Consider the following 19,292-nt stretch of genomic DNA (forward strand, 5'->3'; position numbering starts at 1 on the left):
TTGGATCGGACCCAGGAGAGTTCTATTTAACTCCAAGCTATAACCCAGACTTTTTTTTTTTTTTTTTTGCAGTACTGGGGATGGAACCCAGGGTCACTGTACCTCCGAGCTACACCCCCAGCCCTAGCTTTTAGTCTTTTTGGTTTTGAAACAGGGTCTCACTGAGTTGCGAAGGGCCTCGCCAAGTAGCTGAGGCTGTCCAGGAACCATGATCCTCAGGTCTCTGCCTCCTGAATGCTGGGATTACAAGTGTGCACCACCACTCCTGGCTTACCCCCAGCCTTTTTAAAATTTTTTATTTTGAAACAGGGTCTTGCTAAGTTGCTGAGGCTGATGTTAAGTCTGTGCTCTTCCTATCTCAGCCTCCCAAGTCCTGGGATTGTAGGCATGTGCCACTGCACCCAGCCAGGTTGCTATTTTCCTCCCAGGCCTTTCTCAGCCAGGCCTCTGTTCCCTGGATCTCACACTGACACTGCCTGTCTGTCTACTGGACTCTGCACGTTCACCTTAATGATAGCCCTTGTCCCTTCAGGTGGCATATCTAGGCATGAGACTGAGGCCAGGTGCCCTCGCTTGGGCCTAGCAGGGGGTCCTCTTGCCACAGGGTGATGGAGCCTGCTGTCCACTCTCCTTCCCTCCTTCTTACTATCTCTCATTCCAAAGACCAGGAGGAAGCCCTCCTCTGAAAAACAACTCTTTGTTGGCTCTTTTAGGCTTCATGGGGCTCCCTCAGCTTCCCATGGTTATCCCTCACCCCAGGACCCTCCACCACTTCCCCTCCTGCCTCACCCCAGGAGGGACAGGGTGGCCTGGGCCCCCCTACCCCTGCCTCTGGGGAAAACCTGTTCCTTCTGCCCTTTTCATCCTCTCCCTCCGCCTTATCTGCCGCAGGATCTGACCTGTGGATGCACCGCAGCTCTGCTGCTCCTGACCCGGGAGGGCATCGCCGCCCAGCCTGCCTGCCCCGGGGCCAGCTCCGGCCTCTTCTCCTTCCCTTTAAAAAGCCCCCATGTCTTGAAGCTGATTAAAACAAACACAGCTCATATTTTTGTTCTTAATCCAATTCTGCGCCAGGCGAGGGTCGAGGAGGGAGGATAGGATGACAGCGCATTCCTCGCGGTGCTGGGGACAGTCAGAACAGGTACCCACTGGGAAGTCTCCAGCGGCCTGGAGGCCACCGGCCAGGCCGGTGGCAGTGGGCCCTTCCCTCGCAGACTCAGATGCTCCCAGGGAGGGCCAGGGGAGAGCAGGTCAGAAGTCCTCCAGGGCCTTCCCAGAATGGGGAGGGGCAACAGGCAGGCCAGCTGAGGGCCAGGCTCCCAATAGAGGCCTTTATTCTCTCTAGACTGGAAGCCAGACAAGAGCTCTGTCTCAGCAGAGCCCTTCCTGTGACTCCCCCCCCCACCCTGCCCCCAGCACTTGGCCTTGGAGCTCCACAGGACACACAGACACAGGCTTGGGCGGTGGCGCCTTCTCATCCCATGGGCCAGGCTCACAGGCCTCTGTGAACCAGAGACCGCCATCGCAAGTGTGGAGGAGAGGCCCTGGATGGAGCCCAGGCTCTGGAGACCGGGTGGTGAGCCTCAGCCCTGTTCTGCCGTGGCCAGTTGTGTGACTGTGGGCACGTTGTTTGGTCTCTTTGCTCCTGTTTTGTCCCCTGTAAAATGGGGTCAGAAGTAGTACTTCCCTCTCAGGATTGTGAAGATGTGTGTGCTGGGACCCAAATACCAAGGACCCCACCTGGCACTCTCAGTATGTTCTTCTAAGTGTATTACCTCTCTACAGTCTGTTGTAGTCTGGCCCTGAACTTTATATTGCTACAATGGGGAATCTTACTGTTGTTGTTGCTATTATTATTATTGTTGTTATTATTATTGGTTGAACCTAGGGGCTCCAAGCTACACTCTAAGCCCTTTTGTTTTTTGTTTTGAAACAGGGTTTTGTTAAGCTGCCCCTGTCTTGCTAAGTGGCTGAGGCTGGCCTCAAACCTGTGATTCCCCCCATCTCAGCCTCCCGGGTACTGAGGTTGCAGGCATGCAGCACCACACTTGGCTAACTGCTATTACTGAAGGCAGACAGAGATAATGTGAAGTCTGCCCTGTGATGGCCACGTGGAACTAAGACTTGCCTGTTCCTTGAGCCTCAGTCCCTGCACTTTCCAACTGAGAACAAACTCAGCCGCAGAGAAGGATTGTGGGGTTTAAATGTAATAACAAACTGGAACGTGCCCAACACTGTGCAGGTTGTGTGTTTACTGTATCTCATAATTGCAAGAATTCGTTGTTAAACGAGACCTTAAGAGACTTAAACCTTAAGACCTGTCCTAGAAAGAAGGGAAGAGAGGCCAAATAAAAAAATAGAAAGGGGGAAGGGGAGGAAGAAAAGGTAAAATAGTTTAGAATGGACCCCGGAATGGGTTAGAGAAAAACAGGAATGAGACCAAAGAAAACAAAAGGGAAGAATGTGGAGAAAGAAGAAAAGCTCCCAGGGAAAGAGGTGGAGCTGCAGCAGCGGCTGCCAGTGCCACTGGAGAAAAGATAACAGAGAAGAGCTGGGTAAGAGACCAGGAGGCCGTGGTGGCACACGCCTACAATCCCAGTACTTGGGAGGCTGAGACAGGAGGATAGCCTCAGCAACTTAGCAAGCCTCTGTTTCAAAATAAAAAAGGGCTGGGGCGTATCTCAGGTAGAATGCCCTTTGGTTCTATCCCAGTAACCTCCAAAAATAGCTCAGAAAGGGGGAAGCTCCCCCCCACCATGAGGGGCCTTGGGGGCCTAGCCCTTGACCGGGACTTCTCCTGGCTCCTAATCACTCCTGCCCCATCCTCAGGAGCAGAATCCCCACCCATGCTCTTATAATCAAGGTCCCTCCCTGCAAGTGGTGTATGGACCAGCTAGGGTCAGAGGAGCAGGGGAAACTCCTCTGGCCTCAGGTTCACACAGGTTCACTTATGTTCATGAAATTGTATATTCATAGTCTTAGGGATAAAAATGATCTTTCAAATCCATTATTTGAGTCCTAGTAATGACATCTTGCCTGCATGACCACTTTTAGAATGGCCTGATTACCTCTCAGGATGGCACCCTCACTACTTCTACAGAGGTATTTGCTGGACCCCTTTTTTATTTTTTGGAGGTATGAGGGATGGAACCCCGGGGCATTCTACCTTCAAGCTATACCCCCAGCCCAATTTTTTAATTCTTTATTTTGAAACAGGGTGTCACTAAGTTGCAGAGGGCCTCCCTAAGCAGCTGAGGCTGGTCATGGACCTGTGATCCTCTTGTCTCAGCCTCCCAAGTACTGGGATTATAAACATTTACCTCCCAAGTACTGGGATTATAAGCATGCTTGGCTTACTGGACCCCTTCTAAGACCACTCTGGGCTGCAGATCCGTCAACTCATAGGCAACAGTTTGATGAGTACCTATGTTGGACCCCACCTGAAGGACAGAGGGTGAGTCTGAGAATCACCTGACAGATTGTCCGGCCATGGGAGTGGGCTGCGTGGTCAACCTGTCTCTGCTTGGTTGTCATTGGCTCCAAGTTTCTAGGGATTTCTCATCCTCCTTCTCAACCGCATAGTCACGTGGCTTGGGATGGGATGGTTCCCCATACCGCAGCTACAAACCAAGATGTATCAGCAGGTCAGGGAAAGGGGGACTGGAAATGGCCCGTAAAAATCTTGGGCTCCCTGTAAACACAAAGCACAGGCCTTTGAAAGCCCAAAGCACTTTTATGTGCTAGTTAAAGGGCCTTCCTGTTGTGTCGCCAGAATTTATGGGGAGGCGGGTGGGGGTGGAGGGGGAACTGAGGCCAAGTGCAACCTCTACCTACCTATTCTGGGTTCCAGAGGAAAAGCAGAGCTGGGTGTGGTGGCACACGCCTGTAAATCCCAGTTGGTGGGAGGCTGAGACAGAAGAACCGCAGGTTTGAGGACAGCCTCAGCAACTTAGTAAGACACTCTTTCAAAATGAAAAATAAAACAGGGCTGGAGGTGTAGCTCAGAGGTAGAATACCCCTGAGTTCAATCTCCAGTACCACAAAGACAGCCAGACAAAAAGCAGAGGAAAGGAGGACCTAGCAAATTCTTGACTGTCAACTCCACCACCAAGCAAGGACTTGGGCTTGTCCTTGATGCCTTGAGGTCCCGCAGCAGTCTCCTGGGCTAGTGTTGTTGACCAAGGCAGCAAGGCGAAGTCCAGGCCAGTGGGTTCTACAGCCAGAGAAAGGAGACCCTGAGATGGAGTCGGGGCTCTCAAGAGGCAGAGGCCAGGCTGCCCCTGTGGAGTTGGATTTGAAGTCTGAAGTAGTAAGATGATGTGAAGGCTTCACTGGGAGAGGTGGTCCCTAGGCCAGCGCCGCCCCTGCTGTGTCTGGCAGTCCCCAGGGGCTGCTGGGGAGTAGCTGCCTGATCATCTTGACCATTAACCTGCCTCCACGTGGTGCCCTGTAGGAATGTGAAGTCTGTGAATTTAAGCCTAAAACAAAATGTGTTGTTCCCTCTTGGGCTGGTGAGCTGTGCAGCTTGCTGTTCTCTCTGGGAGAGGTGGACTCAGCAAGCCAGAGCTGAGAAAGTCCTGACCCATGCAGACTTCTACAGCACTCGGTGACCACACGCTCAGGGCCCATCATGGCATCTGTCAAGACCCCATGGGCTGTCCTTCCAGACTGTGAGTCGGTGCCTGCGGAGCGGAACTGAAGGGAAGAACATTCGCCGGCCACCCTGGAGCCAGGCTCTGTGCTGCCACTTCCTGTACCTGGTGCCCTTCCATCCTCCCACTGATGCATGCCGGAGACACTAGAATCCTCCCCAGGTTATAGCTCAGGACTAGCCCACCTCTTCCCCTTCATCAGGCCCTTTTAAGAAATAATATGTGCCTTTTCTCCTTTGATCCTCCCTGCTTGCCTGCCGGGTATAGCCGCCCCAATCTATAAATGAGGAAGTCAAGGCCCATGGCAGGTTGGTACTGGGGGAAGCTGCGGCCAGGTAGTGGCAGCAGAGTTTTTCCCGTGCCCTTTTGTCTCATCTGCCTGTCGGGCTCCTCGTTCCAGGATGCTGGACGTGGAGAAAAGGCTGCTCTTCGGCTGGTGTCAGAGGCGTCTCAATGTACTTCTGCTTCTCAGGCCTGTCTTGTTGCTCTCAAACAGCCCTGTCCCTTGCTTGCTTGCTTGCTCTCGCTGCCGTCTTCTGGACTTGCTTCATCTTCAGTCCGTCCTGACCGAGGAGCAGCGACGAGAGCCACCCTCAGCCTCTGAGGCCTGGGGCCTTAGTGCTGGACCCAGGCAGGAGGATTCCTGCTTTGACCTCACTGTGACCCCTGTCCCCAGCCTGCCAGCCCGAGATGCCCATGTGGCCTCAGGCCTCTGGCATTCTTCCCTGATGCTGCGACTCCCCTCTGCTCCTCTGTGACCCTATTGAGTTTCCCCAGGTCCGGCCAACCAAACACTGCCATATGGGGGAGAGTTACATTTCCTGTATATGTGTCAAAATATCTGAGCGGATGTGAAATAGATCAGACATGTATAAAAATAAACTTTTACGGGGTGACTGACTATTCCCCTCCAGGGGGAACTAGTGATTCACTTTTCATCTGGGGCCCAGAAACTTGGCTGGGGCCTTGGGGACCACTTCCCACATGTGGCTCCCCACGGCCATCCTGCTTCGTTTCCTTGGGCTTGGGGCCAGCACCTCTCCTGGTTACCGCTCTCCCAAGCAGTCCAGGGTGTGGAAATTCCTCCCTAATAGGCCGGCAATTAGCAAGACACCTCTCTGGGCCCCAGTCTCTTTTCTTTCAGCTCCCTTTTCCTTCTGACAATCCATGACTCTACAACCCAGGGGTACTCATCCAGTCCACAGTGGGACCACCCACTCACCCTTTCTGTTTTCCCATTGTGTAAGCGTGAGCCCTGCTAGACACAAGAGCAGGAACAATCTTCCCGGGCACCCCTGCCTGTGATTACTGTGAAGGCTTGTGCAAGTCATCTGCTTGTCAAGGTCATCTTGCCCATCTCCCTGCCTCCTGCCTACTCCTCATCTGACACAGTTTGACTGAATGGGGCTAGTTCTTTTTATTGCTAATGGTTTGCAGAAAGCAGCATCCTGGGCCTCAGACATTTCTCCCTAAGTATAATCCTGTATCCTTCTGCACTCATACCCCAATGCCCTTGCAGAGAGGTGGGGGTCAGGCATAAACAGGTGCTGGGAGGATGCACTGTGATTTGGGAAGCTCTGGGGATCCCTGCATTGACCAATCAGGAACAGGCAGAGGAGACCTATCTGCCAACCCATTTGACTCTCACCAGAGCCCATTCTTGGGCCACGGGTTCCTGTCTGGCAAAGAACCTAGCCTCATTATGATTTCGGCCTTGGCCCAGCCAATGGGTAAGAGGGTCCCAGGCCCAGCACACAAACTTGGTCAGGACCTAGAGGCTAAGGACTCATTTACATTTTGCCACAGCCCTCGGGGCTAGAGGAATCCTCTTCCTTCCCAGATGGGCCAAAACCTGGCAGGGAGGGCACCTAGGGACACTTTATCTTTCACACCCTGCTTCCTGGACCCAGGGCCATCCCTGCAGAAGAACCATTCCCAACAGGGACTGGCATCTGAAGGGCAGCTTCTGTTCTGCCAGGAAGCTGGCATCTAGAACCTGGCTGTGGGAATGGCCCTGTTATGGTCTGAGTATAAAATGTAAAAGAATGAGTATAAAATGGAAAAGCTCGTGTATTGGAAATGCAAAGATGGTCAATGGAATTAGTACTTTGATCTCATCTGTGCATGAACCCATTAGAAGATTAATAATTTGAGTGGGTTTACTGGGTTGTATGGCTGGAGGAGGTAGTTCCCTGGGGGAGGGGGCTTGGAGACTGTCCTTGGTCACTTCTAGCCATTCTCACTCTGCTTCAGCTGCCACGATATGAAGACATCTTGCGGCTTCAGTGTCTACCTTGGAGCCTGCTGACTGGACTAGACCTCTGAAACCATGATCCTAATACATTTTTCTTCTCCTCAGTTGTTCTTGTCAGGTATTTTGGTTACAGCAACAGAAAAGTAGATTAAAACAGGCTTTCAACCTCAATTTATTTTTATTTATTTATTTATTTATTATTATTTTTTGTGGGTTTGGGGATGGAACCCAGGGGCATTCAACCTCTGAGGTACAACCCTTGCCCTATTTTTTATTCTTTATTTTGAAACCAGGTCTCACTGAGTTACAGAGGGTAAGTAGCTGAGGCTGTCCGTGAACCGCGATCCTCCAGTCTCAGCCTCCTGAATGCTGGGATTACAAGCGTGCACCACCACGCCCAGCTTTCAACCTCAATTTAGCCAGCCCCCCCCCCCCCCCCAGTTATCTGGCTACCTGCACAGTGCCTCCCATGCCTCTTTTAAGCACCTTGTGTTCAGGTCAATTAAAAATGCCAGAGATGGTCTCAAGCCAGCAGATGCTGAATCTGAGGTCCAGGAATCTGCTGGGTGAGAAGACAGGTGTGTTCAAAGTGTCACAAGAAGGCAATATTTTAGAGAGGCCAAATGAAGGACAGGGCCGACCTCAGTTTTCTCTATTTCTCTATATCCCATATAACAATCTTGCCAGCCCCTGCCACCCTCAAGTCTGGTTCCAGATGCTATGTATTCCCTACCATGAATCCTGTCATCCCTTCCCAGACACTTAAATCCATTTGTTCGTCCGTCCGTCCTTCCTTCCTTCCTTCTCCCATTTTTATGGTACTGGGTAATTAAACCCAGGTGCATTCTACCTTGGAGCTACACCCCCAGCCCTATTTATTTTTTGTGGTACTGGGGGGTGGAACCCAGTGGCTTTTCTACCTCTGGGCTATACTCCCAGACCTATTTTATACTTTATTTGGAAACAGGGTTTCACTAAGTTGCTGAGAGCTTCACTAAGTAGCTGAGGCTGGCTTCATACCTGTGTGATCCTCCTGTCTCAGCCTCCCAAGCACTGGGATTGCAATTGTGCACCACCATCATGCCTGGCTCCCCTCCCTTCTATGACTGGAGAACACTGCCTCCCTCCCTGCCTCTCCTGTTCCTCTGGTGCCCCACCTGTTGGCTCCAAGGCCAATCCAAGTATTTGCTCTTGTTCATGGTAAATCTGCACAGCAGAACTCAGTTGTCAGGGCCTGGCGCACATGCCAGGCACAGACTTTGTGTGTAAGGATTGGTGGAATGCGAAGGCTGCACGGATGAACAGCCGACCCTGGCACCTGGGAATCTGAGCCTCCCTCTTGTCCTGGCCTCTGCAGTGGCTCTTTCTCCAGGGAGATGTCTTGCTGACTCCCAATCCCTCAGGGTTTGTAGTATCACTACTCAGAAGTTCAGAGCATGTTTGTTTTTTCTTTCATGTGTGTGGTACTGGGGATTAAACCCAGGGGTATCCTACCATTGAGCTACATCCCCAACCCTTTCTTTAAACTTTGAAATAGGGTCTCACTAAGTGATCGCACACTGACTATGAACCTCTGAGCCTCCTGTCTCAGCCTATGGGCTTGTGCCACCACGCCTGTCCATGTCCAGTACATTTTAAGGTATGTCACAGTACTGCAGTAGAAGTTGAAGCCGCCATCAGGACCCACCCTGATGGGGCACTCTGGCAGCAAAGGGTTTTCTTCGAGCTCCCCAGGAACACCTGTATGCAGTGTTCCCCAGTCTGAGTTCCTCCCTCCCTCCTCCCTCTCTCCATATCTCCCCTGGCAGGCCCTGGAGGAGAACCTGCCCATGATTGTGGCTGGCGACCATCACCCTAGGCAGGGGTGCTTTAACCTCCATCAGCCCAGGCGCCTCCTTGGCCCATCTGCACTCTGGGCACACATAATCACGGAGGCCGGGCAGAGGAATGATTGCCAGTCTTCAGTGGGAGAGCTCTGGACCCATGGTCAGTCCCAGGCCTCAGGCCTGCTTGGCTGGCAGGGGAGGTCGCCAGTGCCATCTAGTGGTAAGAGTAGGCTACAACCCCACACAGTTTTCTAGAACTGTGTGCTTTGTGCTCTGCTCAGGGGGCCAGGTTTCAGAACTGTCCCTGCCAGTATCTCTGCCTTTTCTAGGGTTCTGGGAGGGCAGTGCATAGTGGGTGTTGGGTTGCTTGGTGCGAGGGCCCGGCCTAGACAAATACAGGGCTGCCCGTTACAGGCCAGACCTGGTCTGGGACTGTAACCAGCATCCACAGGGGGGTGGGAGTGGGGTCCTGTGGCCTTGGGAGATCTGCTGTCCTCCTCCTGCTCAGCAACCCCCTAAAGAACTGCCTTCTGTCCTGAGCTAAGTCTCATGGGGCACAGAGAAGCCTTGAGAGACCCCTCCTCAAAGGGGCAGGGATCCCTGGGCAGACACAGGGACCATTCAGGGCATGGGCTGTCTGGGGACTTGCATATCACAAGTGCTTACGACCTGCTGTTGAGCAGTGGGATTCCACGGGGAGGAGATGACGGGGAGAGCTGGGACCTGCAGTGCAGGCCCTGTGATAAACTGCTTCCGGGATGGATTCTACTTCCTCTGCGCAAATTTTCCCATGAATCTTTTCAGGATTATAAGGAGAGGGGAAGAGCGATGGGTTCAGAGGGGAGCCCCATAGACTTCATCATGCTGTGTGTGCACCCTCCTTTTCTGCTTCTGCTTCTCCCCCTCTTTCCTTTCCTTTTCTGCCCTCCTCCCTGGTGCTGCTCCCCTGCCCATACCTTAGCTCTGGTCCCTGGTCTCCCCTCTCAGGTCTCCGAGCACTTTCAGCACTGGCTTTCTTAGCCTTCCTCCCCTTTCCCGCCCACTTTTTCTATGAGTATCCTGTCACCTTGCTCCTGCCTTTCTCAGGGCACACCCCCTGCGAGGCCAGCCTGACATTATTCACCTGCAGTAACCTGATAACCTGCCAGGGAGTGAGGTGGGAAGAGGCCATAGCTTCATAGCTTATCTTTCCCCCCCCCTTTTTTTTTTATACTGGGGACCGAACTCAGGGCAATCTACCTCTGAACGACTCCATCCAGCTCTATTTTATTTTCAGAAACAGGGTCTTACTAAACTGCTGAGGGTTTCTCTAAGTTGCCGAGACTAGCTTCAAACCTGTGATCCTGTCTCAGCCTCTTAAGTACTGAATTATAGGTGTGTGTCACCATGCCTGGCTTATAGCTTCTCTTTTTGATGAGCCTCTGTGCAGTCCTAGAGAGTGCCTGCAAACTCATGGCTCAGAACCCCCTCAGCTGTCAGCAAATGTCTCCCACCCGCATCATCCCCCTCTGGCAGGCCTGCCTGCAGAGGATGGCTTTGCCTGTCTCCCTGGACAGAGGGGCCTGGGGGGGGGGGGATTGCTTCGGGCTAGACCCAATGGAATCTTCCTGGATGGGGAGGGTGGCAATAGAGGCTCCCGCTTACATTAGTAAATTAAATCCTGTGTCTGAATATTTCTGTGGGCCAAATACATTAGATCTTGGAAGCATGACCCGCTTCTTTTGGCCCACGCAGTAATTGTGGGAGGAGAGCTAGGAAGTGATCACATTCCATTAGAGAAAGGGGCATAACGAGGCCCAGGGCCAGGCTTGCCCAAGGCAGCTGGACACTCGGCTCTTAGCCCGTGGAGCTCACGCCCTCTGTGCACAAGGTTCAGCCCCCTGGGGCTCCAGGAACCTGGATGCTGGCAGACCTGTCCAGAGCCCTCTCCCACCCCGCCCATCTTCTCCAGAAGACATTGTGCTGCTTTCCTAAGGACACTAACGGCGTTTGCACTTGTTTTCAAGAGGGGTCAGAGCCCATCACTCTGATGGGCTCTGCATGCCTTCGTCCCTTTCTCCCAAGTCACGAAGCCCGCTTGTTCCAGATGATCTCCACCATGGCAATCATTGTCTGATCGCACGCCCTGGTGACACAATTATATTTTCTGTTAACTGTGTAATTAAGACAAGCAATGACATGGGAAAACGGAGGAAATTTTCCAGGCTCCAAATTCGGTCTGAGGGCCCAGCAAGGTGCCCTTACTGTCCCCCTTAGGAGGGCAGCAGGGAATTCAGAGTACAGAGCGCTGACCACTTCTCTCAGCATACAAAATTCCAAAGCTTCTGTCCTCCTGTGGCCAGGAACACCAGGACTCCCTCGACCAAGTATCTTGCTTTGGGAAAAGTGTGACCCAACGAGGGTGGTCCTTAAAGCCCTGTCATGGGGCACCTGCCTGTGGCCACTGGCGTTGGAAACAGGGATCCTGGGCTGTGGCTCTCGTGTTCTTATAGGAGCCTGGGCCCAGCATCTTCCCCAGGGGTCCCTGGTATCCTGGGAGGAAAAGCTGTCTTGTTGGCTCCGGCCTCTTTCTCAGAAGACCCAGAGCTTGGGAGAGATATTCCAGGCCGCGCTCCAGCGCACCTTCCTCCTGTTGAAGTCTCAAACCTCACCTCCAGGAAGTCTTCCTGGATTAGTTGTGCTCTGGGCGGCTCCCAACCATGTCTGTCCAATGGTTTGTCCACCACAGGGACCTCCCCTCCAGAGGCTGGGAGCCCTCAGTGGCTGGGAAGAAACCTCAACCAACCCGCCTCTCCCTCTGCACACATGCCCCCCACCCCCCGTATGTACATTTGCAAATTCTGACTTATTTCAAATGCACCCGGAGGATTAGCTATTTAAAGAAACACTATAGAAGATCCTTTGGTAAAGACTGGAATCACTTTCTGACTTACTTTGTATGTAATCTTGGATTTTCGTCTCTCTAGGGGAGGAGGGAGGGGAGGAAGAGGCTGCAGGCAGGTTTGCATCTTTCCGCAGCCGGCTTTGCTCCTGCATGGCTCAGGATGTCTAGATCGTACCTGCCTCACCTGACAAGCCCGTGTCCAAGGCGCCTGGGTATCAGGGTCAGAGTGCTGGGGTCTGGGGACACAAAGATGGCCGCGACGCAGTCCTCGCCTCCAAGAGTCAGTGAGTGAGGTGCAGACACGTGCCGGGTGCATCAACACACGTGTGCTCGAGGGGAACAATGCAGCACAAAAGGAGGTGGGATTACCTGTGCCTGACACTGGAGAAAGCAGGGAAGGCTTCATGGAGGAGGTGATCTTAAAGTGGAGTTTTGAAGGATGAGTTGGTAGAGTTGGAGTGGAGGATGCAAAGCAGGTGTCCATGAGGCCCAGGAGACAGTGAGGCTGCGGCTGGAAGCAGGGTCAGGCCATGATGGATGGCCTTGGGTGTCAGGCTGAAGGAGGCTGGTTTTGATTTCAAAAAGCAAAGAGGTAAGCCGGGTATGGTGGCGAACGCTTGTTATCCCAGGATTTGGGAGGCTGAGATAGGAGGATCGCGGCTTGTGGCCAGCCTCAGCTACTTTTGCAACTCAGTGAGACCCTGTTTCAACATAAAGAATAAAAAATAGGGCTGGCGGTCTAGTTTGGAGGTAGAATGCTCCTGGGTTCCATCCCCAGTACTACCAAAAAAAAAAAAAAAAAAAAAATGGAGGTTAAAATGGATGTTACTCAGGGGAGTGACAAATTTTTTTCATGTGTATCTGGTACTGAGGATCGAACCCAGGAACACTCTACCGCTGAGCTCCATCCATAACCCTATTTTATTTGTATTTTGAAACAGGGTCTTGCTAAGTTGCTGGGGCTGGCCTGGAACCTGCAATCCTATCTCAGCCTCCCAAGTGCTGGGATTATAGGCATGTGTCACTGTGCCCACCTGCATATTTACTTTTATTATTATTATTTTTTGTGATACTGGGAATTGAACTCTGGGGCAGGCATTCTATCTCTGAGCTACACCCCTGGCCCTATTTTTTTATTCTTTTATTTATTTATTTTTGAAAAAGGGTCTCACTAAGTTGTGGAGGGCCTCGCTAAGTAGCTGAGGCTGGCTGTAAGCCTGCGAGCCTCCTATCTTAGCTTCCACACGGAGGGGGGGTCATAAGTGTGCACCACCATACCTGGCTACTTTTTAGAAAGGTCCCTTTGGGTGTGGTGTGAATGGCCCACAGGCAGAGGTGAACTATGAGCTCAGAGCCACAGGCTGGAGAGGGCAGGGAGTCTGAGCTGGGTGGCCCGTGGGGCACAGAGGAGGGAGGGGGTTTGCAGGGAAGGAGGCAAGTAACCAGAGGGATCACAGGTAGGGGCAAGGAGAGGACGGGGAGGGGGGAAAGGGTGGCACACTGGTAGGCAGGGAGGGCCTGAGGTCAGGGTCTTCTAGGAACTGGAATGTGCGCCACTTGCCCAGAGTGAGGACATGGGGGTGGGCGAGGGGCGAGCGCAGGTCAAGGTCCTGGCATCCTGCTTTCTTCATCTCCTCCCGTTGACCATGGTGAAGTTGGAGTGACCTGGGGACAGGGACCAGGGCTGGTGCTGCGGGAGGCATTGATAACAGGGTTTTGCCCCTGCTAAGTCTGGGCTGGTGGAACCACAAAGGAGGCTGGATGGGAGGGAGGGGCAGGAAGAGGAAGGGCTAGGTGCTGGGGAGACTTGGGTCCCTGACAGAATCAGCCCACCTGCTGTGGGACACCAGCCAGTGTGCTCATGTCTAAACCAAGACTGCCTATCTTGAAGGTTACTGGCTACAACCCATGTAAAGCGTTTGACCCAGAGGCCTTCAACAATGCGTGGCCCTGAAAACCACCAAATGCAGCAGTGGTGCTGACCCAGAGGAGGCCTATTTGTATTCCTTTCCTTATCCACCTTTTTTTTTTTTTTAATTTTCTTTATTTTTTGCAGCACTAGGAATGGAACTCAGGGGCATTCTACCTCTGAGCTACAACCCCAGCCCTAATTTATTATTTTTTGCAGAGGGTCTGGGGATGGAACCCAGGGGCATTCAACCTCTGAGCTATACCCCCTGCCCTATTTTTTATTCTTTTATTTTGAAACAGGGTCTCACTAAGTTGCAGAGGACCTCACTAAGTAGCTGAGGCTGTCCATGAACCGCGATCCTCAGGTTTCAGCCTCCCAAATGCTGGAATTACAAGTGTGCACCACCACGCCTGGCTTAATTTTTTATCCTTTATTTTGAAACAGGGTCTTACTGAGTTGCAATGGGCCTCACAAAGTAGTGACTGAGGCTGTCTGCGAACCGTGATCCTCCTGTCTCAGCCTCCCGAATGCTGGGATTACAAGTGTGCGCCACCACACCCTGCTCTCCTTATTCACCTTTGAGTGGAGGGCAGGCTCTGAGCCATTGTGGTTTCTGGAGGCAGGAAACATGAAGACACAGCCGCATGCCCACCCGCGGTAGGAGCAGGCTGAGCCCCACTTTCTCCTCTGGCAGATGACATCATGATAGTCCCTGCCTTCCAGGTTGTGAGTCTTAGGTAAAGGCATGGGTGGGGACAGACACTGTTGGTGTCCCTGCCCTATCTCCTGAGTGCTCAGGTTCCTGAAGGACAATGACTTCTTACTGCAGACACCTGCAAATCTCTGCGCAAGGTTTTCTGTGGCCCCAGCAGCATGCTTTGCACACCTGTAGACCAGGAGGGCCCAGGGCTCAGCCAGAGGGAGGGAGTGAGAGCATGGAGAGCCAGCTCCCTGCCTCTAGGCAGCTTGGTAGCGGCAGCAGCCTGTTCACTAGGTGGGGCTGGCTTCCCTCCCTTACCCCCTCCCCTGCCAGAGTCTCCTAAGACCCCTCCTAATAAATGCCTGGGCTCAAGTTCTGGTCCTAAGGTTTGCTTCTGGGAAACCCCATTCAAGAGAACTTACAAGGGGCTTTGACAGAAAGAAGACCCTTCGTAAGGTTAGCAGGCTGCAAGCTTCAGGAAGGGAGAGGTGTCTGTTGGGATGCAGTTGGCCCCTTGGGTGCAGTCCTGGCACTGAGACAGCACCCAATACTCACATGACTCAATAGACAAGCCCCTTTGCTGCCTTGATCATTCTGGCCCTCTTTCTCTTCACCTTCTCCCGAGCCTACATTTTCTCTCCTTCTTCCCACCTTTTTCCTCTTCTGTCCCTCTGCTCTCCCGCTCTCCCTAGGCTTCTGCTCTGGGAAGGGGCCCTCCTACAGCATTGTGACATCACTGAGCATTAGCCAGTGGTTGCCCATGTGGGCCGGGCCTTGGCCTCCTGGGACCACCGGAGCCCCCTTCTCCTGCAGGGTCCCTTAATCTTCCCGGGCGGCCCCCGGAGCATGGATCCCTCCTAGTTCTGCTCTGGCTCAATGTTCCTCACGGTCAAGCTACTCCTGGGCCGGAGATGCAGCCTGAAGGTGTCAGGGCACGAGAGCGTGGCCACGCTGAAGAAGCTGGTGTCCCAGCGGCTGCAGGTGCCAGAGGAGCAGCAGCATCTGCTATTCCGCGGCCAACTCCTGGCGGATGACAAGTGCCTGTCGGACTACAGCATTGGGCCCAATGCCTCCATCAATGTCATCATGAGGCCCCTGGAGAAGACGGCGCTGGAGGAAGCCCAGGCCCAGCCCCTGTGGTACCAGCTGGACCGGGTCCTAGCCAAGCACTTCAGGACCCAGGATGCCAAGGCCGTGCTGCAGCGGCTGAAGCAGGAGCATGAGGAGCGCCTGCAGAGAGTGAGTCTGGAGGCCCTGGAGCAGCTGGCGGGCCACCTCCTGGAGGACCACCTCCTGGAGGACCACCTCCTGGAGGAGCAGCCGCCTGTGGAGCCTGCAGGGGAGGAGGAGCCCCAGGCCACAGCCTCTGAGCTCCTGCAAGGCGAAGAGGGAGGACCATCTGATCAGTAAATGGCCGCCCTACTCACTTGCTCACTAAAATCCTCCTGACCTCATCCTTACATGTTCCCCGGTGATTTTCCCACTACTTCCACCTGCTGCAGATGCATCCATCTCTCTCACGCGTGCTCTCTCTCTCTCTCTCTCTCTTGCTCTCTCTCTCTCATGCTCTCTCTCGCTCTCTTTCTTTTTTTGGTACTGAGGATTGAACCCAGAGGCATTCTACTTCTGAACTATACCCCCAGACCTTTTTATTTTTTAGTTTGAAACAGGGTCTAAGTGGCTGAAGGTCTTGCTAACTTGCCGAGGCTGGCCTCAAACCTGCAATCCTTACTGCACCTGGCTCCATCCATTGTGTGTGTGTGTGTGTGTGTGTGTGTGTGTGTGTGTGTGTGTTATAGGGGATGGAGTCCATATGCCTTCTACCTCTGGGTTACACCCTCAGATTATTTTTTTATTTGGAAACAGGGTCTCGCTAAGATACTGAGAGCCTAAGTTGCTGAGGCTAGCTTTGAACCTGTGATCCTCCTGTCTTAGCCTCCCAAGTACTGCGATTGCAAGCATGCACCCCCCCCCCACAGCTCAGGGGGTATTTGGAACTGGAGGTTATTTGGAGCACCCTGTCCCCTCTTGGGCCTGTGGTTTTCCCCCTCCTCCCACTAAAAAGAATGATTCTACCCCCATCACATCTACCTAGAAGGATTCTCATGACCCAAGAGCAGGCCAAAAGAGACAGTCCAAGGCTCCATCCCTTTCCTGGGCTGAGCAGCTTTGCCCAAGCATGGCCTGGAGTCTCTGGCTCTAGACATACTCTCTTCCTCAGACCATGGTGCCTCTCCCCCAGCCCTGAGAGCAGGAGAACCGTGTAGTCAGGTAACTGCCCTTACCCACTCCCATACCGGAGGCTGTTCCAGCGGTCCCCTTGCCCTTCTGTAGCCTCAGGGACAGGCAGAGTGGGGGTGCAGATTGCCTACTGTGGGTCAGGCCTGGGGCTCACAGGGATGGAGATGCCGCCCCAGGGTGGCAGGAAATAGAGCTTGTGGCAGAAAAAAGTTCTGCCAGTCTGCAAGGGGCACACTCAGGTGGCCATTGGGGACAGAGCATGTCCCACTGCCCCATTCTGATCAATCAGCAGATAGCGCTGAGCTCCAGTCCTCTGCCTGGTACTGCCCAAGGCTCCCTGGGAGAGAAAACAACAAGTTGCAGCAGGACCTCGGCCCGCACAGAGCAGCAGCGTACTCAGACGAGCAGAGCCGCCTCCAGCAGACAGTGCATGTGAAAAGGCAGCCGTGGCATGACACTGCAGCACATCCTGGAGCTAAGTGCCAGGCTGGCTCGCAAACCCAGGGATGACGGTCCCTGCAGAAGAGGCAGAGCCAAGCCTCCTTCCTATTGTGGGTTGAGAGGGTGGCATTGTCCAGGGCTCAGGAGCCCCCAAAACCTGTGTATGGGAGGAAAGAGGGGAGATCTTTGAGAGCCACAGACCCCTCTCCACTCCTAAGACCCTGAATTGCTGTCACCACAGATGTTTCCATCCTGGGGGGATGGAGATGGAGGGCAGGGGATGCAGAGGAATACCCGGAAAGGAGCATGCAGGACCCGCTTCTCTGGGGAGCAGCCTGTCCTCCACTCCAGGGCTGGCTCAGCCATTGTCCTGCCACATGACTACCGCTGACCCACTTCACCTGTCAGGCGCTGGGATTGCCCAGCTGCTTCCGGGGTCATCATCACAGGTCCCCTTTGCCAAGGTGTTTGTGAGTTTACAGTGGGTGTGGTGCCCTCTGGTGGTGGGCTCCGTGGCAGTGAGGTCCCAGGAACCCTCTGCCTGAGTGAATCTGCTTAGCAGTTGTTCCCCCACCTCAGCAGGAGCAGGAGACACCCTCACTCGGCTTCCCATCCCTTTACCAGAGCCCACCCCCACTCCACCAGCCAAGGGAGAGAAAGTCAGGGCTCTGGGAATGGGAACGGCCTCTCCCTAGGGCCACTCCACAAGGGGCCTGGCACCTGCAGGTACTGGGCAGGGAGCCCACGCCTCCTCCTGGATTCCTGGCCGGGTCCTGCCCCTGCCCCTGCCCCTAGGCCCTCCGTCATCAGCTGAGGCTGTTTATACTGGGGCTGTGCCATTTGCCAAGAGGGACAAGTCTATTATCTTCACATTAGGGGAACTAATAGCCCATTTCCCAGGAAATCTGTGAGCGATAAAAATAAGTGGTCTGTTTTATTCCTTTTGTGGAGAGAAGCTGGCATGAAGGATGGGGAAGCCTTTTTCTCTGATTGGTGGGAGTGCCGGGCTGGCTGAGAGCAGGTCAGGCAGGCAGCACTCGGCTGCTTCTGTCCCCACCAGTGCAGATGGGGATGACTCCAGTCCCCAGCAGCGGGAAGGAGAACCGTTGTCCTTCTGTGCCCTATGTGCCTCCCACTACTGCCTCCCCCTGGCCAAGGGCCCTCCACCCCCGACAGCTGAGCACATACTGTCCCATGGAGCTCACCTGCTCTCAGCGTGTCGCCTCTCCTAGGGATAGTTTCACTCAGTGCAGCAACTCTCGTGGAGTGAGAGGCTTTACCCCTCAAGGATAAATTTAGTTATCAGTGATAAATAGGTGAGGGCATATTGAGAGGCAGGGAAAGGAATGTTCTGACACTCCAGGATTAGCATCCTGCCACAGGACCCTCACTGCCCAATTTCAGATTTTTCCAAGCTTAGACCGATGCCAAGGAACCAGCTGAAGGTGCTCTGCTCCCTTCTGTTTCACAGGCGGGGAATGGAAATGGAGAAAGGCACTCTTTCTAAACTGCAGCCTAGGTAGATAGCTCTCTCCCCTCAGCCCCCATGGGACCTCTCCCCTACCATGGCAGGACACATGTCCCTGCAGGTAACAACTTTGCTCAAGTAGGCGGCATCTCGGGACAGCCCACGTTGAGCTCTCATCCACAGAGAAACGGGATTCCTCATCCTAGTTCCTTCCTGGATCACCCACAGGACACCGTCCTGAACCCTCTGGTCCCTGGCAGAAGAGTCTTTCTGATGGAACAGGCACAGCATCATGGCTCAAGTGCTATCTCATCTGCCATTTATTTATTTTGGTACTGGGGATTGAACAAGTTGCTGGAATGCTCCTGCCTCAGCCTCCCAGGTCCTTGGATTGCGGGCAGGCACCACCACACCTGGCTCTAGTGCTTTACTCTTTGATTAATAAACATTCGAGGGCCTCTGCCTTAGTCTGTTTGGGCTGCTGCCACAAAATATCTGAGGATGGCAATTGGTAAACATCAGACGTTACTGCTTACAGTTCTGGAGGCTGAGAAGGTGAAGGTGCCCACAGATTCAGTGTGTGGTGGGGATGTGTTCCTCTGTAATGGTGCCTCCTACGTGTCCTCACATGTCCGAGGGGCAGACACACTCCTTTCATCTCTTTTATAAGGATCCTAATCCTAAACATGAGAGCAGGGTCATTATTACTTAATCACATCCCCAGAAGCCCACCTCCTAATGTGATGGCCCTGAGGAGAGAGTTACATCATGGTTTGGGGGACACCAACACTCAGACCATATTCCAGGCTTTGTGCTGGGGTCTTGGGCTGTTAGCAGAGGAGTCTTGTCTCTGAACAGCCAGTAATGCACCCACTGCTGTCTCCTGCAGAAGGGCTTGGGGACAAGCCTGACAG

At 53.5% G+C, this 19,292-nt stretch overlaps 1 protein-coding gene across 1 annotated transcript; it reads left to right on the plus strand.

Annotated features, from left to right (window-relative positions):
• Positions 1-15,104: 15,104 nt before the first annotated feature.
• Positions 15,105-18,142, plus strand: UBL4B (ubiquitin like 4B; the record flags this gene model as incomplete). The annotated part of the gene is made up of 2 exons (XM_080691494.1): positions 15,105-15,634; positions 17,971-18,142. The coding sequence occupies 2 exons, from the start codon at positions 15,105-15,107 to the stop codon at positions 18,140-18,142; spliced, it is 702 nt and encodes a 233-aa protein (XP_080547620.1).
• Between the last annotated feature and the right edge of the window lie 1,150 nt (positions 18,143-19,292).

This window comes from Muscardinus avellanarius, assembly GCF_963383645.1.
Source record: "Muscardinus avellanarius genome assembly, chromosome: 3".
Lineage (NCBI taxonomy): Eukaryota > Metazoa > Chordata > Mammalia > Rodentia > Gliridae > Muscardinus > Muscardinus avellanarius.